Source organism: Protomyctophum bolini, assembly GCF_963924005.1.
Source record: "Protomyctophum bolini genome assembly, chromosome: 23".
Taxonomy (NCBI): Eukaryota; Metazoa; Chordata; class Actinopteri; order Myctophiformes; family Myctophidae; genus Protomyctophum; species Protomyctophum bolini.
Window position 1 is genome coordinate 8434275 of NC_137884.1, and position 26880 is coordinate 8461154.

Sequence of the window (26880 nt, forward strand, 5' to 3'; positions counted from 1 at the left end):
ATCCCACCAGCGTTCTGGGTTAGACCTGCCTTACTAATTGGCTCCCGGGCAGGCATAGTTTACTGAGGTTAGGGTTTGGGTTACGGTTAGGTTTAGGCAAGGTTTTACTGAGGTTAGGTTTAGGGTTAAGTTTGAGAACCACTAGTACTGCTGTACAAGATAATACAAGATACAGTACTGGTACAGTACAAGTTAACAGTACAAGGTAACACTTTCACTAACATACCCAACCTCCTGGCTGCCCCAGAACACCTCCGCAATGGCACTTATCTGTTTAGAACTTTAATAAAAGCAAGGCTGCAAGGCATCTTACCTTTCCTTTGACACGAGTCCGACACACGTTGTCTTCTCTTTTCAAGGACCTGTGGGCCAGCTGGAAGACAAAACCAGCAGTACCAGTAAGTATCATGCTCAATATGGGCATATACTCCATAATTGGTCATAAAATGGACTCTCCATATATGCTACTATAATTATGCTATAGTATGCTATAGGCTACTGATCAGGAATCTCCATATATGGGCAATAAATTACTTAAAGGGATATTTATTTCCCCTCCTATATACAGGTTTGATGTTTGTTTTTAGTTTAGTTTGTTTTAAAAAACGCCATTGACAATGAAGGGAAAACTTCAGCGTCATATTATTGTCCCTCATTACGTCATATTCTCTTTATTGTCAATGGCATTTAATGTTTGTGTTGGCACCGTTTGTTTTATATCACCATTACATATCACCTAATCAACATGAGTTAGACTTTAATATATTAGCCCCCTCATTTCACACAGGTATGATTGTTTTGGTTAAAACTAATACCTAAAGCTATATTCTGATCCTTGCTATATAGTCCGGCAGCCGAGGTGAACGGGTGGGAAATTTCGTATATAGTCTTTTTTATTGGCCTACAATATTGTCTATATACATTCATGAATCCACTTTCTGACCGGCTGAATGTATTGGGCATTATTTTGTATAGGGGTTTCTTGTGACCCTACCATTAACATCCTATGGCAGGCAAAAATGTCAAACTTTCCTTTTGCTTTAAGTAGCATGTGACATGTCAAACTAGGGGGTTTTCATGATTCTGAATCCATTCCAAGCATTAGTTTTGCACAAAATACACTCCTTGGGCTAAAAACGGCCATTTTTGCTGCGACAGGCAGACATCGTCACCACAAAACAACGAAGCGAACGTGCACATGCACGTCCCCGTCCGTTGTAACGACATGGATTTGATTCAAGTTTTTAAAAATTAGAAATTTCTCAAATCTGCAATCTACAGTACAAGCTCACAACAATGGCCAATAGTTCTCTAATGGAAATCAGCAGAAAATCTTTCTCGCATGTGGCCTTCTGTGTCTTTATTTCCATCTCTGTTCTCACTTGTGGTCACACTGTGCGCGTGTGCGTGCATGCATGTGTGCGCACATCACTGTTCTGGCGACGTAGTATGGTGTGTGCAAGAGAGAGTATGTGTTTGAGTGCAAGTCATGAAACAACATTTTCACTTGCGAGGACTGCAGGACCAAAATTGTCATGTCACTGACAATATGTGTTTCTCAAGCGACTATACATGTGGGGACAATTGGCCCTCACACGTATAGTACAGTACGGGCACACAGTACACACACACACACACAATACAACACAACACAATCTATCTAACCACTCAGAGAAGAGAGTGAAAACAGTGAACAGATATAGTATAGATATAAATTATATTATGAAGTGTGTGACATAGTTCTTTCAGTCCTTTCAGATGTGATTGGTTAACCGCATACCAAACCAGCTGTCCTTTATCGGTCCAGAATGAGGAGCTGTTGGAGACCTCGTCTCACACACCTGTCAACTAGATCAGTGGTTCTCAACCTTTTCAGGCTGTGACTGCCATGACGAAATAATCATAATTGAACTGGGCCTCCCTAGTGACTCCCCAGTGCCTCCCCAGTGTCTCGCCAGTGCCCAGTGTCCCCCTAGTACCTCCACAGTGCCTCCCCAGTGCCCCCCCCCCCAGTGCCTCCCCAATGTCTGCCCAGTGTCCCCCCAGTGACTCCCCAGTGTCTCCCCAGTGCCCCCCCAGTGCCTCCCCAGTGTCTCCCCAGTGCCCCCCCAGTGTCCCCCCAGTGCCCAGTGTCCCCCCAGTGCCTCCCCAGTGCCCAGTGTCCCCCTAGTACCTCCACAGTGCCTCCCCAGTGCCCCCCCCCCCCCAGTGACTCCCCAGTGCCTCCCCAATGTCTGCCCAGTGCCCCCCAGTGTCCCCCCAGTGCCTCCCCAGTGCCTCCCCAATGTCTGCCCAGGGTGGTGGGCACCGCGAAAAATCCAGCTTTGGGTGCCAGATTGCTCAGGACCGCCCCTGTGAGTGTGTGTGCGTGTGACTCATAGTTTCATTGCATTTAAGCAGTCAGCAATATCCATATACATACACACACACACACACACACACACACACACGCTTTACATACCAGGGAAGGAGGAGCTGTGGCATTTCCATGAACCTGAATGTCACTTCCAGTTGCACGCAGGAAGTTGTATGTGGGCGCTCTCTCTCTCTCTCTCTGACTCACATGTGCTGCATCTGAAAAGAAAACATACAAACAGAAACTAGTCACGTATAGAAACCCCATGACTGTCTGCATTAGAGACACAATTAAAATCACCATAAGACTATCGTTCTTTAACATTCAAAGGTCATGACAGGGGGTTATTTCCTTCTAAAAAGGAGGGCTCGCTACTCTTGAATACGGCGTACACATTTTATTCGTTTATATATTGATTAATTTACATTTTAGTTCAAGACCCAAAAGAGAATTGAGACGTTTGCCTGTTACCCAAACTAGTGAAAATAGCAGATATACAAGCTCAACGCATAGCTTTGCGGATACGTTCCAGCTTGCAGCTTTAACCATGTTAAACACTGGTGTCACAATTTGGCAAAAATAGCAGATCTAAAAGCTCATGGCCATGGCTCAGTGGTCCAGCCAGGCACCTTGGCTGGCAACCCAGTCTGGCAGTGTGCCGCAGGCTCGACTCCCGATCCCAACGGCCTTTACTGCATGTCTTCCCCCCATCTATCTCCCCATTTCCTGTCAGCCTACTGTCTGTCCCTCCATACAAAATATAAAATAAAGGTGAAAGCCAAAAAAAAAAAAAAAAAAAAAAACATTTAAAAGATTTGTAGATTTGCTGCTATTTTGATTATTATACACAGGGTTAATTTGTGACAGCAGAATTTTTAACTGTGGTAAGGTTAACAAATAAATATTTGTGTCTTCAAAATGATTAGAAAGTTTTAATGTATATGCCCACATTAAAGGGATGACAAATCATCATGCCACTGGAAAACTATCCCTGGTTTATGCAATGTTAATGCAATGTTTATTTTTTTATTGGAAATCAATTAACAATGAACATAGTGTTTTACATCATTGGCTTAACAGTATCAGGTCTACACTGCTACTGTAGTGTCCAAATGGAACCAAACGGACCCATAAGTGTGGTCCAATACATAAGCAAGTTGGGGGTCCGACATGAAAGGATTTGAGCAGGAACCACTTCCACTGGTTAAATATATGGCCTAGTACAGAACTGTGCATGCCCCTGCCTCTCATGGTGTGTGATGTTAGTAAACGGTAAGGAGAAACCTGTTCTCTTTGGCCCTGGAGATAATTTTATACCAGGCTATCGTCCGCCGAAAGAGTCCGCGGTATAACTTGCAGTAAGCCAATTCAAATAAATACAAAAATAAAAATAGCAGCCAGGCCTAATACGCTTTATTCACGTTATTGTGCCCATGCATAAATATGAACCTCAGTAGCTAGAACCTCGAAGCACGCAACTTATTGACGCAAGACAAGAGTAATATGTAAACGGAAGCTTTGTCCATAAAGCATTAGCATGTAGGCTACAATATGTGTAGTGTACTTACACTGTACTGTAGGCTACTGTTCAGCAGTGTAAATTGTTGATGGAACTTGTTTGTTGGAGGTAAAATGTTCATGTCGCCGACGCAACAGTTCCGTGTTGGAACTCTGATTGCAGGCAGCGGTGTGAACTGTGATCAGCAGCAGCTGGGAACAGTCACATGGACTCTGGTGCCATCTACTGGTATCTAGTTAACATTACACACACGATACAGAACACTGCTGCTTTACCCTTCTTATAGAGAAAGTATGTATGTATCCATGAGTAACTGTCTATTTGTGTATATGTATTATTATATATGTACCATTTTGTGAGTGTCTTGTAAGCCCGTGCGGGCTGGGCATCTTATGATGTAGGACACTTTAATACTCTATCTATCTATCTATCTATCTATCTAGACGTGGACGTGATGCCAAAGCAGATAACACTGGCATTTGAACTCTGACAAAATTACATTTTATTCATTAAAAACATAGTGCAGGTTTAAATCAAACAAACACACATCAGTGCAAGTACTCTACTACAACAAAAACAACAATCATCATCATCATCATCATCATCATAACAAGAGCAAAAAAGTGATGTGCATACGTCATTATTAGGAAACTTAACAACTTTCAACCTGGTCATTATAAGGCAAAGGTGTTCAAACTATGAAAATAAATTAACATTTTTCAAAATCAAATTTCAAATAGCCATAGTATAGTATAAGGTAAAAAAGTTAAAGTTAAAAAAAGTGTTATATTTAAAATTTGACTTGAGTAAAAGTACAAAAGTAAGGTTCCCATTATATGTAGACATTGTAGAATGTAGACTGTCTCTGCTTTTTTCAAAGGTTTCAAAAATGTGGCTCACAAACTCAAACATTGTGAGCTCTTTACTCAAGTAAAGTAGAAGTACCGCAATATTGAACTTAAGTAGGCTACAGTACTTGATGGAATATAATCTTAGTTACTTAGTTACTTTCCACGACTGACTGTCACTGATATTTTTTATCCAAAAACCTTGATTTTGTTGTTGTCAAACATGAACACTAAAAACAGTCAGTCAGTCAGTCAGTCAGTCTATCTGTCTATACAAATCTATGGAACGGAATGTTAGAGTTTGATCCACTCTGCTGCTCTGTTGCCCCCATACTGTAGATGAGAGACAGGGACAGCATGACACCCACTATCTGTAACACACACACACATACACACACACACACAGTGAGTGTACAGTCAGTGAGACAGTCATGTCCTCATCCTGCTTATTACATATAGATAGATCGATAAATGTTATAGTTACCGCAGTGATAGCAAATCCAAAGGTGATTCCTAAGATGACTTTGATCCCCCGATCCACAAAGTCAAGTAGTACTGGACCACAAGGCTACACACACACACACACACACACACACACACGTGAATGAATTCACATCTACTTGAATATTAGTGTGTGCATGCAGCGTGTGTCTGCATGCGTGCGTGCGTGTGTGGCACTGCGTGCGTGCGTTTGACGTTACCTCTTTATAGATGCTGACTGTGTGCGTTATTTCCTCTCTGCCGTTAAACTACAAACAAACAACAACACACTCCTCAACAACAAGGCCAAATATTGGACATACATTTCATTCCAAATACTGGAAAAACATTTTAATGGATGTTGTATCCGTCTAATGTATAGTCCACTGTCTGAATTTATGTTGTGTCTACTGTCTAATGTACACTTTATGTTGTGTCTAATGTAGGCTATAGTCCCCTGTCTGAATTTATGTTGTGTCTAATGTATAGTATACTGTCCGAATGTATACCTATGTTGTTCCCTATACGACACTATAGCCAAAGTTCCAGGCATGCTAGACTTCTCCCTCCAGAATCCCAACCTGTGGATTGACCTCTGACTTCCCCCCCTGTCACTATAGTCCACTTACCATGAATGTGAACCCAGGCATGTTGAGTACACCAAAGCTTTATGTTAGAAATGTTGCATAATTGGGTCCCCAGCATGTAGAAAATGCCGGATGCTAACTTGCATATGTTGAGCAATTTTCATAATTGGCATAGTATGTGACTCATCATGTGACGTGTCAAACTAGGGGGTTTTCATGATGCTGAATCCATTCCAAGCATTAGTTTATTTTGCACAAAAAACACTCCTCAGGCTTAAAAACGGCCATAGCCGTCATCACAGATGTGATGATGTTATTAGACACGTATAGAAACCCCAAGTGTTTCACTTTCTATATGCTGGGGAGTCGACTCGGGACCCATACTCCACATTTCTAACATAAAACCTTGGTGTACTCAACATGTCTGGGTTCACAATGGGGCTCGATGGGCTGGCAAGTAGACTACTACACTCACTCCAATACACAGTAAATAGTTCAGCAGTGGAGTGACTCCACTGGTGTGCCATTTACTGTGTATTCACCACATGTGAGTATACTGTAGGTCTTGGACATGTAGGTGGTTTATTGTATTTATTTTACCAGATATCGTGAGTAGGTCTTGTAGGTGGTGTTGGCGCAGTGCAGTGTGTCCTGCTGCTCTTCACTGGGACACAGACAGCTGTCTGATACGTGCCCTCCATCTGTCTCCCAGTCACTGGGACCAGTCAGACCACAGCAGCCAAGCTACAACACACACACACACACACGTCTCACACACAGTGCAATGTGTCCCACAATGTAATGTTTCAAATGTTAATTGGCAAGCCCATATGGTAGTAGTAAGTGTCTCGTGTGTGCGTGTGCGTGTGCGTGTGCGTGTGCGAGTGTGTGTGTGTGTGTGTGTGCGTGTGTGCTGTGCGTGTCCGTGTGTGCTGTGCGTGTCCGTCAGGTGTCACCTTTGCCTCTAAAACCTTCAGATTGGTCCTCTGCTGTTCGTTTGCCATGATGGCTCTGACCACATCTGGCCTAGAACTTCCACTCAGCCCTTCCTTTATCTGTGGACGGGAAATGACATGTTAGACCGCCTTCCTGTTCACCACAAGGTAAGATATGTGATCAAAATGAAGGATATTATATGAAAAGTGTAACCGAAACAGTGCATGGCACCAGTCTTCTGTATTGATTTATATTGCATTTTTTATTTATATATTATTTTATAAATGGGGGGGGGGGGTCTGCATTTGATGCATGCTGCAGATGTTACAAAACCCATGGATAGACAGCCATTTTGGCTGTAGGCTATATTGTGTATAAACAACTTAGTTGAAGCCAGGGCAAGTTTAACAGATTAAAACCGTCGTTGGTTATTAAAAAAAATGTAGATATATCCAAGCTCACAGCACGTCACTTTGTGCCACGCTGCGAGCTTGGACGTCTGCTATTTATTTTTAAATATTGAAAATATTTCTTTTTGAAAAACGTACAACTGAGAACGCAGAAGGCATTTGTAGAATCGGCCTCATGTCTGCAAATTATGTACCTGTTCATGCATGTTCAAGTTTATGCTTTATTTTTGTACATTTTGGAAGAAAAACAAAAGCAGCTAATTTAACGTTGTGCTGCCCATAATGTTTAGGTGCCCACTGGACCTGTATCCTATGGACAAATGTGCCACATTGAGATTCTGTTTCACCAGCAGATGGCAATCAAGAGCATGAAACAGACCAGAATGAATGGCAGTCTATTATGAGACTACCGGTACTTGAATCAAGAGGTTCCACATCCACCATCCTTGATAATATTAGCCTAGATATAAACTTGGGAATTTAAGTTTTATTGGGAATTGGGAATTCGTTGTATACTTTTCCAGCTCAAAATACAAAATTGGACAAATAATAATAATTGTGCTTTGAATTCATATAATTATTTAGAAAATAATGTATCCATTAATGAATAATGGTGGATTTGCTAACATTTAAGTTGAGCCATGCAAATTTGTGATTTTGGTATTGGGGGACAGTTAGAGTGTTTAATTAGTTAGTTAAATACATTAACAACCCTTCGTGTTCCTTAACTGATATATAGATATAGATAGATTGATAGAAAGATATCCCAGAAAGAAATACAAGCTAAGTCGCGATACAACATAAATTTGGGCTAGATACAACACATCATCATGAGCCATGTACTGTACATCAGCTATTTTCACTGCTTTAAATAGAGCTTAATATATATTGGGCTGTAAAGTTTGTTGGAAACCCTTGACAAATAACGTAGCCTACCTGTGCGCTGGCGGTTATCCCGTGCATCCCAAAGATAAACAAACTGAATGATCCTCCCAGCATTGCTCCAAGGAACTGCCAAGTTACATAAACAAAGGAATGGTTTCCTGTTATGCTTGGCTTAATTGTCTGCGTCTGGTTTCTAACAACAATGGAGATACATGCATGCACGCACACACGCACTCATGCACAGACTTTTAGGATGCAGATTTTATGAATGGCATTTTATCAATTTCTGTTCTTTGCCATTTTTAACCTTAACCTTGTAGATCTGCCATTTCCAGTGCACGCTCCAGTGGCACCGGTTTGAGAGCTCTCCGGAGCCGCCTTCGGAAGCTCCCCCACCCCACCGGGCACAGCCACAGATCCCTGAGACAGAGAGACCGGCGGCTGGGAGGGCCCTAGGGCGGTCCGTGGCAGGACAACTGGCACTCGCAGGTACCGATACTGTAGTATTTGCAATTTTCTGTAGGCTACTTTTACTTCTACTACACTAACATCTCAGAGGCAAATATTGTACTTTTTACTCCTAGGATATTTGAAAACTTTAGTCACTATGTATACTAGCTTATAGATCTGCTATTTTCAAAGGATTTCTATACATTGTATACATTATAAAACTTATGAAACATTCTGCAGTGCATAAGAGTACTTTTTTCTTTTGGTATACTTTTGTATATGTCAAGTAAATTGAATGCCAAACTCGTATTTGTATACTATTTCTAATATGATATTGATACGTTTACTAACAGTAAGTACCTTTAATTATTTTATTAGGTGGCCACCTCATTGTTTGCATGTCTGTACCGCTGCGTGACCTAAAGTGGCATCGTTGAGCAGCCTAAAGGGGCCATTCACAGTTCACACGGGTTGACCCCGTCTTATCGCTGCTTGCATCTATATAGGCTACCGGTATTTGCTAATTGCCTTCCTGCTTGGCCACCATTATCGCTGCTTGCAGCTATATATATATATATTAATTATATATTTTTTACTTTTTCCTCCACTGCAACTAACCATAATTTTGCTGTACAAGCCGTTTGTATACTTCATGCGTGGTTTAATCTTTGAGACAAGCATGCTACTGGCCTCCTAAACCTAAATGCCTTACCCTATAATACCAACCTGAATCATTTCCTAATTTTAATTGAAAGTCTACAGATCATTTTCTAAGCATAAAACAACCATTTCTCTTGTAAAAAACAGGACAATTGTCCTCACAATGTCAAATTATAATATACTGTAGGCCTACTTGTAATTTGGCCCACAAAACTATAATAAAGTTCACACGCACGCATCCATAGAGTATTATATAATATATTGTACCAGACGTAGAAGGAGTTTCTTCTCCTTGTACGCTCCACACACTCCCAAACAGGACAGAAGGAAACAGCTTCCTGCCAGGATGTAGAGCCACACCACGCCTACAGACACAGACTGCACCTAATCATAAAATAATGTTTCACAGTATAGAACAAATTAACATATATAACATATCTAAAATATATCTGAGACAGACAGACAGACCCCGCAGGCACACCTTCGCGCACAGCCGTGTCAGAAGAAACTGATGCCCGACGTCAACCCCGGCTTTTTAGACAACTGGTGGATGGAAAAGAAGCTGACTGACGCGACGGACAGAGGTGGAGCTTCTTTTCCATCCACCAGCTGTCTAAAAAGCCGGGGTTGACGTCGGGCGTCAGGTTCTTCTGACGCGGCTGTGCGCGAAGATGTGCCTGAGACCACAGAGAAGGATGGACAGATGGGCTCAGGTGGGGAGATGGGGACAGGTGGAGAGAGACTTAACTCCCCCGGTGGACAAAATGGTACAGTTCATAGAGGATAGTGCATCAAAGCATTATGGTCATTGTAGGAATTCCTACAATCCATTGTAGGAATTCAACAAACCCTAGTCAACACACAGACTTCATTATTGTTCTTAGCGGTGAAATGGCCCTTTAACCTGTTATTGCTGCTACATATAACCATAACAAATTAATGTGACTCTTACGCACCCATATAAGATGTAACAATAAAGAAAATTGATCGTGAATTCAGCTATCTAATTGCAATTGGCTAATATAAATGCACTGACACATTTTATCTGTGAAACAAACAAATGTATTCCTTTAAACATTGCTAAACCGTCTGAGTCTCGAAGTCTGTTCTTCACCCGTCAAGTTCTCCTTATCCCAGCAGCTCTGCAGCTGAATCAGTCAGCTCTTATTACAAGGTGTAGGATTGTTGTTATTAGGAATGAAAAGGGAAAACAGAGGAGAGCACCAACGGAAGAGGAGGGCTAAAGCAGAGTGAACGGCATCCGGTCTCTACACAGCAGGGAATTGGGCGGTGCCCCCAGAGGCAAATTCCCTGCTGATGGGTTCCCAGATTTGTGAAACAGTAACTGAACTCCCTTTTGATGCAGCTCTGCCACCAGAGTATAGAACAGAGATTGGAACGAAAACTATAGTTGTTATTCTAACCGTACCATTTTTATGGTTGGCCTGCGACCAGGTTGGGTTGAGGGATGACATGCAACAGTATAGTAGCCTATCTATTCACCGTGACACAAAAGCATTGGGCAGCTGGCTTCCATATTATAAATCAAATTGAGGTACTTTATCGCTCATCAGCAGACTGTGCACTGTATGTTCCATGATTGCTCTGTGCGCACGTGCACATGCACGCACGCACACATGACACACACGTCTCAGTCTGCACCTCTATATACCCCAACACACAGTATGGACCATAGCCAGCTTGCAGATCTGCTATTTTATAAATAGCCTACTTTATATACAGATACTATATAATCTCCAATGTTGGGATGGCAGGGTTTAAGTGGTTAAGAAACCTAATAGGGCATAGCAGTGGCGGCCATTTAATGGTTCCACAAATTGAAAGCCCATCAATCTTTCCCATAGAATAGAGATTTCCGAACATATTGATATTAATTATTTTAAGCCTGGAACCAAGCCATCCAGGCTCCTGGTGATTTGATTCTGTGAAAAACAACTACAAAATAATGGGCATAAATATGTGGCACCACAAAATGGCTGCCACTGCTATTTTTGGCGAATAGATTTGAGGGGGAAAACAGAGCGGACCATGGATTATTGATTCCTACACTCCAGAGGGTTAAATGAACACTGAGGATTTTACTTTGCCTATTTGACTAGAGTAAAAAGGTGTGCCTGAAACATCTGTTCAACATTATTTAATTTTCCTTAAATGGCCGCTGTCTTTGCTACTGCGGTGTGTGTGCGCGTGCGTGCATGTGAGAGCTTTCTGAAGCTGTATAGAACGATTTCTGGATCTCAGCCAAACTGGAATGTAAACAGACTCCTTACTGGAATACAGCATTATGTAACACCCCCCCCCCCACACACACACACACACACACACACACTTGCCTTTGTCAAAAGTGAAATTATACAGTCTCTGGTGCTGGAGCTGCTGAATTGATTTGAACGCAATTGTTTCAATAATACGGTATAGGATACCCCCAAATATATCCCTGCGCCCCTGGACGAGCCGACAGACAGAGAAACACAGATAGACAGATACTTACATTATGAGAGTTGAGGAAGTTGTTAGCCAGCAGTCCAAGTACCAGCAACGCACAGCCAGCAGTCTACAATCATGAAAATATTTGAAATAATACATTATGCATAGACTAAAACACACTAGAAATGTGGTTACTTTTGTACACAATTAACCTGTAGGATTTTACAGTGCACTACGGCCTACTACTACTACTACTACTACTAATAATAATAATAATAATCATAATCATGTTACTTACTCCTAGTAGCAGACAGAACAGAATAAGGGCTGATTTCAGAGTGCTGTAGGGCTTGTCCATTGTCAAATATAATTCCTTAACGTCACAATAAAAGATGCTATTAAAAACAGGCTGAACACTTCAATGAACTAGCTTAATTAGCATGACATCTATCAGACAGCATTAAATGACTGACTAAACAGACAATGCGATTAAAATAATTTATAGGTGGAGCTGAAAAAAAAAAGGGGTGTGCACAGTGGCTACCTTTGAGCTCAGTACCATATAAAGCCACAGATGCTGCAGAGAGGGGAAGACTTCCGACACACACTCTCTCTCCCTGAGCGGGAAGTCACAGAATTGTGAAATCTCTCAGGGAGAGAGTGTGTGTGAGCTTTGCCTTGCCTTGCCTTGCGGCTGTGGTGACGGAGGATGAGGCACATAATTGCATTTTATTAACCTGGGCATTTCCCAGAATATAAGGATGAAAAAAGTCTGAGTTATTTTTGTGTATTGTTCACAGCACACCTACTGTAACAAAAGACCATATTGATGATGATAGTTACATAGAATCATTTAAATGAGATGCATGTACAGTATATGACTTTGTTATAGTCTAAAGGCACATTATGTCAGTTGAGGAGATGTAGTTGGCCCTTGGGTGTTTTAATATTTTCTAATATGGCCCCCTTTGAAAAAAGTTTGGACACACCTGCCTTAAGGGCTCCATGTGGTCGAAAAACTATATGAATAAGAATATTACTGCACGCACGCACGCTCACATACTGTAGTGTACACCCACCGTCCCTTAAAGATCTCCCCTAGGCTAGGAAATGAAACGAACAACGTTAACAAGCATGCATGCATGCAATAATAATAATAATACCTGGAATTTATAGTGCTACTCTGAAGTCACATTACATATAACATAAGCAAGTAAAAAAGAGATAAAAACAATAAAACACTAAACACAAGAGTTGATACAAGGTCAACTCGGAAAGGAAACAAATATATAGGAAATGAAACCAATAAGACAGCCCTCCCGCGGTCCCGACTCTCACCCAACCCCATGGAGGATTTCACCTGTAGAGCAACCCCTCCACCCCTTCCCTCAGTGTACCTCTCACCAAGGACAGGCCGGTCCTTGAGGGGCTTCCAGGGGGTTCCCTAAATGTGTTACTATACTGTAGCATCAAAATCAGTTGAACCACTTTAACCCCATTATACTTCTGCTATTCAAAAGACGATCAACTTGGTCACAACTCGTCGCGCTGTGAGCTATGTAGATAGTCTATTTTCAAAGATTCTTTAATTGAAAGTTTTGACATTTTTTGGGAATCCTATACTATAAATGCTCCACGTCTCTAATTAGTACATAACACATTCCTCTTTCCTCGCTTACTTTTACTTTACTGGAGTATTTATTCCAATGTTCCTATACTTTTACTTCTACTACATCTCAGAGACTTCTAAGTAAAAAAGTACTTTTTCCACCACTGATCAACCGACATAACTCGTCTACATAAACAACAGACAATCTATCTGATAACGGCCTTACAGAGAACAGCAGGGCTTTTATACAGACAGCTGCTAACAGGACACAGGTGAACACTATCAACACAGGATAAGTGAACCAGAAAGGAATGTGGGTGTGACTCGTGAAAGACAGATCCTGACAGTACCCGAGCTCCTCTCCTCTCTCCTTTCGTTTCCTCTGAAACAATATTAGAGAACAATTGCTTTGAAGTCTATAGAACAGTGGTTCTCAAATATTTTTGGCTCAGGTGGTCACCCCCTCTAAATAACCCCTGAATGACATTGTTGCTTTGTAGCACCTTACATTTATTACGGTACGTAATAAGTCTTTCTCCATAAGATACACCATTGTCACGGGGGATCCGTGAGATTTAATTAGGACATATTTAAAAGAACTCTATACCTTTGACGTTTTGAACTCAATCATCCCAAAAATAGCTGATCTACAAGCTCACAACGCGGCGTGAGTTTGTGATATTTGTGATAGAAAAAGAACTCACAAAGTGCAGTGCAACTCAAGTCCATTTGATTAAGTATAGAGAGTCTAAATGGTAAACTGAAGTGATTGCAAATATTATCAAAGTATTTTGCGGCACGCCTGGACTTGCATCAGGGCACCCACTTTGATTAACCTCGCTATAGAAGCTATTTTACTGGTGGTCCAAATACGGAGTCATACAACATAGATACGTCATAGTTGATTTGCCCAAACATGGTGTTCCACCACCTTTCTAGTTGTGAATTATATTGTACCAGTTAGTTAATTAAGTACAGTGGCATTCCTCTCGTTGAAATGTGTGTTAAATAGCTCTATATTCTGATAGCAATCACTATAGTGTTTGTTCTATATCAGGAGCTTTGTTGTCTCTCGATCCAGATCTTTAATGAAAAGACAAATACATTTTCAGGATTTTTAAAATCTAATCACAAGTGCACTCATACAGGAAAAGGGAAATTGGAAGTGATGAAACAAAAAAATAACACACATTTTGGAAATACAACAGTATGAAATTTAAGCTGATAAATGGGTTGTCATGATGTTTTAGTATTGTGTATGCATCTGCTTGCACACACACGATTCATCACTCAGCGCTCTCTGATCATAATGAACTTTAAATCTCCTTTACGCACACGCACGCACACACTCAAAGAATAGCAGAATTCCCAGCTGCTGTGGGTTGTTAATAGAATTAGCAATAGACTTGTAATCTCTGGTGTGCAGAGAGACAGAGACACGCATACACGCACGCACACACACACACACACACACACTCACACTCACACACGCACACACACACACACACACACACACACACACACACACAAGATACACCAAACAACAGAGAGGATATCTTGTTGCAGGTTTATTAAACATTGCACCTCACTGAGACTTCAACTTCAAAATGCACACCGAAATTGAATATAAACATATAGCCACAAACTTTGACATCTTTCTTTGTGTTCAGACCAGGAGCTCTAGTAGGCCTACTGCTCGTTACCAGGGTCCTGGTAGGACATAACACCAGCTGCAGAAAGCCAGCAGTATTAGAGGTCCTGGTAGGATAGAAAACCAGCAGTCCTAGTGGTTGTGGCAGAATAATGAGCCGTACTAATGGTACTATAGGATAGAAAGCTAGCAGTGCAAGGGGCTGTGGTAGTGGTAGGATATAAAATCAGCAATACTAGAGGTTCCGGTATAAAACAATAACATCCTAAATAAATTCAGTTTTCCCATGCATATATTCACTTTGCTAACAATGAACAATAAAAAAATAACTTTCAGTACAGTGCTTACAAACAAAACTTACGTGTCAAAAATAATCAATAGCAAAAAAACACATGCTCAATGTCGGCCATGTTGGTTCTTCTCTTTCTCGGCTTGATATATACTTAGTAGGCTATTTTCGGCCACCAGCGCTAAACTAAGTATAAATCTGCCACCGCCTTTCTCTTTCTCTCTCGTCCATCTCAGACTAAGATCATACTGTAGCTTTCCCCCGAAAACATGAGGCCTGTTCATACAAAACGATTGATAACAGTGGTTATTGTTAAGGTGCATGTAGATAAGCTTTGTCGCCCTTCTATAATTTGGATACAATGAAGCAAACGTTGCTTAACGATAGTATAGTCTTTTAGAACTCTTCATATGCGCTACCATCTAGCAAAGCAGAAAAGGCACCATGATAAAGTAGTATTAAAAAAAAGCTATCGCATCAATATCAAAACATATTACAATATTCTGTTAAATGCCCTCTTTTTTCTTCCTATCTCTGCCTGTCTGTCCATGTCTGTGTTTCATTATCCTCGCGTAGGCAGACAATATCACTGCATGGTTATTAGTCTCGGTTACAAAAAGATTCAAACTGACTATTGCAGACATACAAGCTACTAATCAGAGCAGCACAGCCCACTATATGTAACATACATGCGCTGGCATTGGCAGTGTGAAATTGTAAACAAAGCATTGTTGGGACTTAATTGCTAGCCAGACGATACTACTCGTATTCCCCGTAAAGACTTATTGAAGAACAACAGGGAGAATGAATGATTATATTTTCTAAATCGTTTATCGCTATGGCGGCATTCATCTTTGTTGTGAAAAACGAACAAGTCTCTTACAATGTACATCACAGGTGATAAGCCCGCCCCATATTTGCATATGGACACGGTCCTGGTTGGTTCAAGCCTGATTCCGGACGAATCTGGTTGGTTCCTCACTACTGCGGTGCAGCGAAATCCTCCCTCAATTGAACGGGGCCAGACACAATCTGCCTGGGGCCATTTCTATTTCATTCTTTTGCAATGGCATATTTGTCTGGCTACGCGTGGTTAGTGTTTCATACCAGTTAGTTGATTGCTTTTGGACCAGTATGTACAGCAGAACGGAAACCAGGCACATCTGAAATATATTGTCTATGGTTCTCTCAGAGTTACAGCCCTGTAAGGGTCCATCTGGAACCCACCCACGGAACCCTGAGGGTCCCAGCTGGACCCCACTTTGAGAACCACTGGTATAGATAGACACTATAGACAGTGTAGATACAGACCAATCAATGTATACTCGTAGTAGCATCAGATGCTTTTTTTAAGTGTGTATTTTAAAACATCCCTCTCCCCATGCAGGGTTGTTAGGAGTAGTAGGGTTTTATCTGAGGTTCAGCGTTTGGCAGTGAATCTTACACAGCAACAGAATGAGCTGCTATGCAGAAAATAGCCGATCTGCATGTACAAGATCGGCTATTTTCGGCACGCGACGGCAGGTGGTACGATGACGTTTAAATCAAGCTTTACTGGGTGTGATCGTGTTGACAGGGTGTCACTTACATGCACACAATGCTCTGTTGATGTCTGCTGACATTTCTCAGTTAGTAATAATTATGGTTTGATGTGGATTAAATTGCGGTGAATTTAAGACAAGGATTATACACAGACCATCCATATTGAAGAGTTAAGATTAATATTTCGCAGGGAAATTCCACAATGCAAAAGAACCGTCAACAATACAGTATTATATATTTTTAATATATTTATATTTGAGCCAGGCACTTGATTCCCAAGTCTAATTCAGATTCAGATTATGTCAAGATAAGAATTGTCGTTATTGAATGATTGCCTTTCGACCAGAATACTGGAGTGCATGATTCTACATTTAATTCCAAATTTGTATTTGGTAACCGATCAAATTCTGTCTCTAGAGCAGGGGCGTATATTGCGGCATCCCTACTTGCAGATTGCAACCTGGTTATATCCACCAAGTGCAAGACCATGAAGCCAGTCTGGGCCATCCATCTCTGCCCGGCACTGGCGCTCATGAAAAGTGTCCTTTTGCGGGCCGGACGTGTCACACAGGCTTAGTTCCAGCTTCACACCTCTGCTCTCGAGCAGTGATCCTAAGCGACAGAATTTGATCGGTATTGCGTTTGCGTTGTGTATTTGTCCCAGTACAAAGAAATGATCACACCTGTGTGAAGTGAGGGGGAGCTCTCTGATCATCGTACGTCATCATGCATCATCTCATTCCGGCCAATCACAATTTGCGTCCTCACCTTCAATGTTTGTGTTAACACAATGTTTGTGTTTACACAAACCTTCAAAGCTGGACATAGGAGGGTCTAGCGCCCCTGCCCCAAGAGTGGTACATAGACTGGCCTGTTGGGTTTATGGGGCTAGGTAGGGGTCAGGGGGTCATCGGGTGGGGGGGGGGGTTCAGTACCCAGAGCCCTTCATGGCGATGTTCTGTCCCCCAGTCCCCCCGTCGTGGCGCCGGACCATTCGAATCATGAGGAGAGAGACGAGAAGGCCGAGGATCTGGAGGAAAAGGAAAGACACGTGACACATTCACCGTAAGTATATCCCTGTAACATCAAGACTAATGAGAGAACGGTAAAGCTGACAGTGATGAAGGGATCTTACCGCCGTGGAAGCAAGGGTGAAGAACACACCCATGGGGATCTTAAAGAGCCAGTCAAAGAGCTCCCAGGCCGATGTACCGCACGGCTAGAAAGAAACACAAGTGGAAGATGTACTCAGATGTGTTACTTAGTGTAATGTGGTACAGTATGGTTCAGTACCGTTTCTAATAGAATCTTGATAGAGGCCTGATTTAAGTTCATTTTGAAATAGTGGTACAGTAGGACCAGATAAGCATATGCTTAGTATGCTCCTTTTCGAACAATTACTACTACTAGCCCTTACCCGTTGTGAGATATTTGCCCCCCTCTTGTGGCCGTGGGGGGGTACTGCACCCCGGTGCGTTTTTAATTCACTGATAAATGTTGCATCCTTTGGAATTCTTCTCCTGATAAACTACACGGTTTGCACACATCTCACCATGCACAAACGGCGACAGGTAGCCTGTCCACACATGGACCGCTACTTTGCATTCATATTCATGTCATATTGACAGTACAATACCCATTTTTGCATTTTTTAATCCACTAATAAATTCATTATAAATCATTAATGTGTCAAATTGAAAAAAGGACTCCGTTAAGACCTCCATATAATTATGGTCCATGCCTGTGTGAAAAGTGGGAGTGATTGGTGCAGCCAATGATGAGATAACACGCTGTCAGTGACATTCATTCAGACATTCAGAGATTTGCTGAATTATTAATTATTAAGGATTATTATAAGGATTATTATAAGGATTAGTAGTAGTAATTGTGCAATATTGTTTTATTTTATTATTATTGTTATATTGTGTATAACAGGAAGGAGATATGATGTACCAGCATACAATAAGGTGAGACTAAAGAGGTCATTTGTCCACCAGTCGACTTTGAGGCTTAATCAGGAGTTGTAGTAGCCATGGGGTCATCTAGGCGGTGGATATTGCTCTTGTCTTCATGTCTTTATAAATTGTCTTGTTCTTTGTGTTATGTCAAATGTGTGTATATGTGTTGCTGGGCTGCTGGGTCGCAAGACAAATTTCAGTGTGAACTGACAACAAAGTACTATATCATATCATATTATACCTGTTTGTAGATGCGTGCAGGACCAGTGGCATCCTGAAAGAAAGCAAAATATATATATATATAATACAAAATATATATTCGTTTTAACATTTGGAAAAAACTCAAAATGTACCTCAAAATGTCACATATTAAATGCATGCAAAAAATATTAAAAATGTTATGCTATTGCATTGAGTTTGGCCGGAGGTGTGACTCTACTCCTGTGATACTACAGATTAACACAAAAATAAACATTGCCCCCATGTTTTGCGGCAAGCCTTCCCGCCCTTCCGGTCACCGAATGTAGCTGTGACAATGCTGAGCATGTAGACTGTTGGACTGCTTAAAAAAAAGACTATGCCTATAAACTGAACTGTGGGAATGAGGTGCGTGTATATGTATTAACTTGTTAGCGAATGAGGCTGCTGCTGAGCTGAGGACACCTCCTGCCTTTATTAGTTACAGTAGTAGTATGGATACAGGTCCAGTAGGCACCTGAACCTTGTGGTGCATCTCTCAACGTTAAATTGGCAGTTCTTGTTTTCTTCCAAAATTAACAAAAATGCAAATGACTGACTTATCACAGGTTTTAATATTGGGCCTTAAATGTACAAATTGCAAGTATGCATTTGGCCCCTCGTTTGTAAAATATAGGTTGAATATAAAATAAATGAATACATTACATATATTCTTTTAACTGGTGTTCTCAGAGATCCCGCTGTAGTGGTTAGCGTAGTAATCAACTTACCGTTGGTTTGTCGATACAATCGAAGGTGCTGCTCCTGCATTCACAGGTATCTGGGATGTCATTGGCCCAGTCCTTATAGCTGGCGACTCCACAGCACTTCCACTGAAGACAGATGGACAGACTCAGACGGATAGACTTCAGCCCTCAATACTTAAAAAACTTGACCTTTGGCTCTGTACTTGATCTGCTCTTTTGTTCTTCTACTACACCAAACCACTTCACAGATAGTTTGAAAAGTGGTTAAATTGTCTTTACATCTAAATGGGAATGTGCGCTAGCTGGTTCAGTGTGAGGTAATTCATTTATTAATAAATCATATTAGCGAGCCATTTACACTTACCTGAAGCTGCCAATCACCTTTGACCTTATTCCGAAAGTTTTCATCCGACATGAAGTTCTGGGACATATCTTCAGAATAACCCATAAAGTAATTCTTCATCTGTCAACATAGAGTGAGAGACAGACGGTTAGAGAGAGAGAGAGGACAGACAGACAGACAAGAGAGCAGGGGGATTTATAACCAGAGTTACTATGGTTAACAAAAGCTAACAAAATAACAGAAACTAGAATTGGAAAAACATTTTAGCCAACTGAAATAAAATAATGAAATGAGCCTTTGCACAAAGCTATAACAGAAAACCTATTGTGTGTTTATTAAATCAAATCAAATCATCCATAGTTTTAGTCTTTGGCTATATTTAATTGTAGATCTACAAGGCAGCTCCCAATGTGTCACATAGTGGGATGTTGTGAGCTTGTAGATCTGCCAGGCAGACAGACAGGAAATTACCTGGTTTCGTTTTGCAGCGACGATGATTCCAATGATCAGCATGATTAAGGCCCCAAGTATCATGATGCCTGCAAACTGTAGATATGACATCCATTAAGACCTGAGGCCGATTCTGAAAATGTATTCTAAACAGTTTTCTGAAAAATATGTTCTACACCCTACAGTATATCAGTGGTTCTCAACATTTTTCATGTCAAGGACCCCCAAAACTATGTATTTGGCTGACGGCCGTAGGTCCCACCCCCACATTTTTGTTCAAGAGACCCCGGGAGGAAAAGATTCAAGTTAAATTAATCAAATACAAATATAAATCAGAAACAACTGGGAGGGAGGCCCCAGGAGGCAAAGATTTTAGTTAGAAATGTAAAAATAATATATATATATATATATACTAGAATTTCGTGCGCGCTACGCGCGCACTCATCCCAGAGCGACTTTGCCACGCACTATGGGAAGAAATAAATGGCGGGAGTTGACTCCACATGTAGTAACGAATGGGTTATTGGAAATGTACCATTGTTTTGTCCTGAATATTTCCACAGCCTAAGTACTAAAGGATTGTGACTGTGGGACAGACATACAGTCTGACATACAATAGGCTACACGTGTGCACAGTGAATAAACAATGACCTATATGCCCAGAGTTCTTAAATTAACATAGTTGGATTTTAACAGAAAGACAATGCCATAAATCAGTCAAAGTAAGTGACAGACTCAACAGTAGCACACAGCATGCAAGGCAGCGATGCATGCATGCAAACATGTTTGTCCAGCTGAGATTTAGTGTCTCCATCTCTCTGTGGAAGAGGTTGCACATGACCTGTACGGCCACACTGAGGCGCTCCAACACAAACACAGACACAAAACAACACCACGCTGTTTGTCCAGTTGACCCAAATCAACACCAATACCTAGCCTGTTTGTCCAAAACACAGTATCTGCTGGCCACGTGTCTACTTCGCCACAACCTAATGTTAGTAACAAATGTAGGGGAGAGCCGCCAAGGTTGTAACGCTTCACGGTTGTAACATGGACGTTATATCTTGATTGGTCAACGCCACCATGACGCCATCGCGTCAGTATGTGTACAGCAACGTACTCTACGTGGCCAGGAGTTTGAAGTTTGAAGTGTTTACCTTCAAAATGCGTCTAATTTTACACCTGGAGTATATGTGTGGTACAATTTTTGTCTTTGGTGTTGGTGAATAAAAATCCACATGGATGTGTTCATGCTTATGTTCTTCATTAGTTTGCATCGTGTTTAGACGGAATTCACGTTCATTCTGGTCTGTAAGCAACTGCAAAGAAAACTTGCAAAAGCGGGTCATTTGTAACATGTGTTACAAATGGTCCGCTTCCATTCAATGCCATTATATGTAATATTTACATATTTGACATATTGGCCAATATTATATGTTCTGAAATGGTATTGTATCGTGTAGTGTATTCTGAAATTAGTTTAGGGTTGTATAACGTTGTACAACTCAATCAATCAAACGTTTGTTTAATCAATGTATTGCCCCATTGAAAAAAAAGAAATGGCCAAACTGGTACTGGTACACCCGATACTATTTAATATTTCCCTTATGTTTGATACATTTTCTTATCACATCCATGGTATAAAAACAATGCTAAGGAGTTGCTTCAATGAAATGTAATTGCTTTAAGCTGAGAACGATATGTTTAATGGTGTTTTTTAGCGTTGTTACATTTATCATGCATGCCGTTACAATTGATCCGATATGCGCAGCAAATGTAACACTGAAACAGCGTCCACGTTCGGTTGAATAACTCCCGACCTGTTTTATCAAAAAAATAACTTGAAGTGGTTTATGGTAGCTGACATGTGTAGGTCCGTTGCCTGAAAATATTACATGTGTAGCTAAACGGATCTCTGAGTAAAAGAATGAAACGTGCAAAATGTTACATCCTTGGCGGCTCTCCCCTATTAGTTTACTCACAGCACAGCACCGTCACTCCTGTCAGTTATTTCGTCCTAATAACTTGAAGTGGTTTATGGTAGCTGACATGTGTAGGTCCGTTGCCTGGAAATATTACATGTGTAGCTAAAGGGATCTCTGAGTAAAAAAATGGAACGTGCAAAATATGTTCTAAAATTGTATTGTATTGTGTAGTGTATTCTAAAATTAGTTTAGGGTTGTATAACGTTGTACAACTCAATCAATCAAACGTTTGTTTAATCAATGTATTGCCCCATTGAAAAAAAAGAAATGGCCAAACTGGTACACCCGATCCTATTTAATATTTCCCTTATGTTTGATACATTATCTTATCACATCCATGGTATGAAAACAATGCTAAGGAGTTGCTTCAATGAAATGTAATAGCTTTAAGGTGAAAACGATATGTTTAATGGTGTTTTTTAGCGTTGTTACATTTATCATGCATGCCGTTACAATTATTCCGATATGCGCAGCAAATGTAACACTGAAACAGCGTCCACGTTCGGTTTAATAACTCCCGAGCTGTTGTGTGTATTGCGTGGTGAAAAGGCCGTGTGTTTGTGTTGTAAACAACTCATGTTATGTCTGCGCACACTGTATGTTGCTATGGCTGCTGACGTTAGCATGTGTGCTATCAGGCAAAAGCTGAGATAGATATGCAACTACTACTGGGGAAAATGCCATACAAAACACAACACCTAATTTCGGAATGTTATTGTGACCTATTGAGCACAATCAGACCATCATGATTTGCTTGCTGGACCTATAATTAATTTATTAGCATTAAATGTCCACTTGCCCATCCAAAAGAAAAGCAAGATGGCTGCGACAGATTGTGAGCGCGACGGACTACGGAGGCCAGGAGGAGCAGAGCTGGTGACGTAAGAGGCAGGCAGTGTTGCCAGGTTTGCGAATTGTAAGCGAGTTGCAGTGTATGCAAGTAGCGTGGTTAAATTCCTTGTTTCTCGGCGTGTTGTGGCACCCGTTTATCTGCTGGCTCGATCGTGATTTTCATAAAAGTAATATTTGCAGAGTAAATAAGAAACTTGAACGGCTAAAAAATAGGCTATGTCAGTTCGGGGAGGGTGGCGAATTTATTTTGCATATAGAGATGTGTGGTAAAAGTGTGGTTCGGTCGGAGATAGAGCATGAAGAATGAGTATGGGTACACCTTTTCACTTGTATATAAGATATATATATATATAAAAGCTTAGGTGGCCTTGAGGGGGTTCCAGGGAGATGTCCCCAGCAAAAATCAGTTTAACAACTTTAATCCCTATACATCGACTACTTAAAAGTTGCAGATCGACAAGTGAGCTTACATCTGCTATTTTCAATACACCTTAATATTTTTGAAACATTACTACAACACAAATCCTGTATGTGGGGCCACTGGCACAAAATGTTTTCAGATGGCCTATACATGTTAATTTAGGGGGGGGGTTCTTGACATGAAAACGTGTGACAACCACTGGGGTTCTTTCTTCTTTTATACTCACCACTTTAAGGACTATCTCTCTTTCTAGACATCCAGCGACGATTCCAAACACGGAGATGAGGAGCATTCCGATAGCAAACAACCACAACCAGGCAGTCCAGCCAGAGGGAAGGCCTAGAAGACTCAGCTGCACACACACACAGCTTCTTAAATGCAGTGGTGGAAAAAGTACTAAATTGTTTTACTTATGCAGAAGTCTCCATACTGCATAGAAATACTCTTTCATGTCTTTCAAATGTATAAAAATCTTTTGAAAATAGAAAATCTACCAGCTCACAAATCACAATGCATCACATCGTGACACATTGTGAGCTTGTAGATCTGATATTGTCTGAAGTTGTTTTGCAATAATAATCTAAATCTACGAAGTAACTAAAGTTTTCAAATAATTGTGGAGTAAAAGTACAATATTTCCCTCTGAGATGTAGTGGAGTAGAGGTAAAAGTATTGGAAATTGGAATTACTTACTTGAAATACAAATACCTCAAAATTGTACTGTATTGAGTTACTTTACACCACTGCTTAAATGTAGTGCTCTAATCTACTTATAGTGGGTGTGATCCAGTGGTGGAAAGTAATTAAGTACATTTCATTTGCACAAATACTGCACATACCTTTTTGTGGTGTGGTGTGTGTTTATAGTGAGTGTAGAGTGAGTGGGTGGGCGTGGTCTGACGTGAGCGTGACCTTACCACATCAGCAAACGCCTGGACCTTCACAGCTGCCACGACTACCAGGATTCCAAGGAGCTATCCAATGAGACAGCAAGAGTCAGATCATCACCACGCACACATCATCACATCAAATTTACGCACATGATTCTTTCTGTAGATCGGCGATCATCAAATAGATGATCTACAAAAGAGTCATTCAAAAGAAAATGTGAAAGATGCATGTTTTTGAAACAGTTTAACAAATGCAAATAAATATTAATTTGCGGGTCCTTGACATGGACAGTTTGAGTCGCACTGCTTTACGGTCAGCAAAACCTGCCAGGATATACAGTACATGGAATTGGTTCAAATCTAAATAAAGCTGCATTGTAGCCTATATTTTGTTGCAAACACCCAATGGCAGTCAAATTGGAAGGCCATTTCAGAAAGCAATTTGAGCACAATGCTCTCTTTTGAGTGTTAGAAGTGTTATAGACCTGAAGGGCATCGGATCACAAGTGAAGCCAGGCTTCAGAAACCATGGGGCCTCATCAGGGTTATAGCAGCAGAAACATGGGACCTCCTGTTTGTTCTTCTGCATAGTGCAGCAGGCTATATTGAACAATTAGTGAGGCGCAATCTCCATTAATGTTTTGTGCAAAGCACTTTGAAATGCCACGTTGTTGGAATGCACCTATTCTAATAAACTTGCCCTGCCTTACCTAGTTACCTGACTCGCCTTAATGGTAAGGCTGTGTTTTCCACAGGAATTGTTTGCTGCCATCGGCAGTTTTGGAAGCAAGCAGTGGGTGTCGCTGTTTGACCGACCGCAAAGAGTAAACAATGAGCTGGTAAATGATTTTGTTTACAGCGGTATGCTCTGATGCTGAAACCTTTTTGGGATCGTGCTCTCTCAAAACAATAACCATTTAACCCATTAAGACTCGAGGCAGAGTCTAAAAACTCTACTACACAAAATCTCTATACCAATCTTCAAACTCATAGCGGCACGATGTGAGCTTGTAGATCTATTTTGGCAGAAAGTTCACCAGGGTCCATGAAGTCAAAGAGGTCGATTATGTTTATCTTTACTCTTTAAATGGAGAAGATTTGCCATCGGCAAGAAATTACTCTAAATCACTCATTTCCAGTTATTCCTCAATAACATGTTATTACGTGAATTCTATTTATATTATGCAGACATGCATGCAGGAAGACACTCAGGCATGCATGCGATGCACGCACACAAAACCCTAGCACGCACGCACACGCACGCACCCTATTAACTCTGCCCTCAGGCAGTGGTTGGGATGTCGGGAATTTGATCTTTATGATGCGTGAAACACTTTTGAACTAAAGAAAAAAACTAAAAAAATTATGAGTCTGCTGTCTCTCTACTTTACATGTTTCATTGGCCGTTAATTTTGTTAAATTTAGGTAAAAAAAGATGATAAAAACAAGAAAATGTAGCGGCCCAGGGGCCCTCGTGGGGGTTAATCCATCCCTGACTGCCCTTAAAAAGCCAACTGATCTCAGTTCAGTCTCAGAGTACATTTTAGTACGTCAACAACCTGGTTTGTGCTCACGCACACTGAAACCCAAAACCACACGCTAAAATCCTCAGTGAAAAAGTTAATACAAATGTAGATTTCTATGAAAAATGTATACAGATCTAATAAACAGGAATCAAAAAAACAAATTAGCCGTTTTTTTTATATTCATGCTTTTTTTCCATCATGCACTACTAACAGTAATACAATAATACTAATAAATTGCTTCTATACTCACCACAAACAACACGTTGAAGAAGATAAAAAGGCATTTGAGACAGCCGTTTATTTTCCCCATCTTGAATTGGTCCCAGTAGCAACAATAATAAGACCTTTAGATATTTCTAGTGGCTGTAGTAGAGCTTTGCATTCCTGTCTGCACAGTTCAAGTAAGGTAAATCAGATGGATGATGGATCCCCTGCTGCAAACAATAAGGTGTGGCTTGGTGTGTGTGTGTGTGTGTGTGTGTGTGTGTGTGTGTGTGTGTGTGTGTGTGTGTCTGTGTGTGTGTGTGCGTGTGTGTGCGTGTGTGTGTGTCTGTGTGTTAGAGAGAGAGCGGGAGAGAGCGAGAGAGAGTGGGAGGGTTTGGACTAAATCTATTGAGGGGCGACGAGGAGGGTCTGTAATCTAGAACCAAAGCAGATAGATTGGCTGCTCCCTCCCATTCAAGGTCAAAACTGACCATTTGAACGTTACATGATGAAGGCTTTATATTTTTTCCGATTACTTTCATATTAAACACACCAAACGTATATTATTATTTTTTTCCGCTGCTCTTTTCTGATGGTTGAGGTGCACCACAATGAAAACCTGTTGAGCTCCTGTAGC

General features: G+C 41.0%; 2 protein-coding genes and 1 long non-coding RNA gene across 5 annotated transcripts in view; all 3 read right to left on the reverse strand.

Annotated features, from left to right (window-relative positions):
• LOC308310515 overlaps window positions 1–4018 on the reverse strand; it is a 47366-nt gene extending 43348 nt beyond the window's left edge. For both annotated transcript variants that reach the window (XR_013963501.1, XR_013963502.1), the window contains exons 1-3: window positions 3921–4018; window positions 2462–2568; window positions 314–373 (exon numbers count right to left, since the gene is read on the reverse strand). This is a non-coding gene — a long non-coding RNA (uncharacterized lncRNA). The remainder of the gene's footprint in view (window positions 1–313; window positions 374–2461; window positions 2569–3920) is intronic.
• A 341-nt stretch (window positions 4019–4359) lies between these two features.
• The window catches only part of LOC308311303 (tetraspanin-8-like), a 48370-nt gene continuing 25849 nt past the window's right edge, over window positions 4360–26880 (reverse strand). The window contains exons 1-10 of one of the 2 annotated variants that reach the window (XM_080757969.1): window positions 12124–14592; window positions 11878–11952; window positions 11644–11706; window positions 9399–9515; window positions 8073–8147; window positions 6747–6845; window positions 6391–6534; window positions 5425–5472; window positions 5208–5291; window positions 4360–5094 (exon numbers count right to left, since the gene is read on the reverse strand). In XM_080757969.1, the coding sequence (XP_080614095.1) occupies window positions 4993–5094; window positions 5208–5291; window positions 5425–5472; window positions 6391–6534; window positions 6747–6845; window positions 8073–8147; window positions 9399–9515; window positions 11644–11706; window positions 11878–11952; window positions 12124–12141 (825 nt within the window). In that variant the 5' untranslated portion in view covers window positions 12142–14592 and the 3' untranslated portion in view covers window positions 4360–4992. Of the gene's footprint in view, window positions 5095–5207; window positions 5292–5424; window positions 5473–6390; window positions 6535–6746; window positions 6846–8072; window positions 8148–9398; window positions 9516–11643; window positions 11707–11877; window positions 11953–12123; window positions 14593–26880 lie in introns of those variants that run through there. The other variant, XM_080757970.1, reaches the window with a different exon arrangement.
• Window positions 14746–26553, reverse strand: LOC308311305 (tetraspanin-8-like). Its single transcript, XM_080757972.1, has 9 exons — window positions 26290–26553; window positions 24541–24597; window positions 23850–23975; window positions 20387–20461; window positions 19937–20035; window positions 19597–19698; window positions 18870–18902; window positions 17806–17889; window positions 14746–17700 (listed from the first exon to the last, which is right to left on the reverse strand). Exons 1-9 carry the CDS (start codon window positions 26347–26349, stop codon window positions 17599–17601), a joined length of 738 nt encoding a protein of 245 aa, XP_080614098.1. The 5' UTR covers window positions 26350–26553; the 3' UTR covers window positions 14746–17598.

Bases quoted from the DNA above. Each gene is read 5' to 3' on its own strand.
- LOC308311305 (XM_080757972.1), bottom strand. From the start codon at position 26,349: ATGGGGAAAATAAACGGCTGTCTCAAATGCCTTTTTATCTTCTTCAAC. The intron at 18,903-19,596 runs GTAAGTTGATTA...GCTTTCTTTCAG, and splicing joins ATTGTATCGACAAACCAACG to GATGCCACTGGTCCTGCACG. The intron at 17,890-18,869 runs GTATAATATGAT...GTTTCTTTCTAG, and splicing joins CTGCACGCATCTACAAACAG to CCGTGCGGTACATCGGCCTG.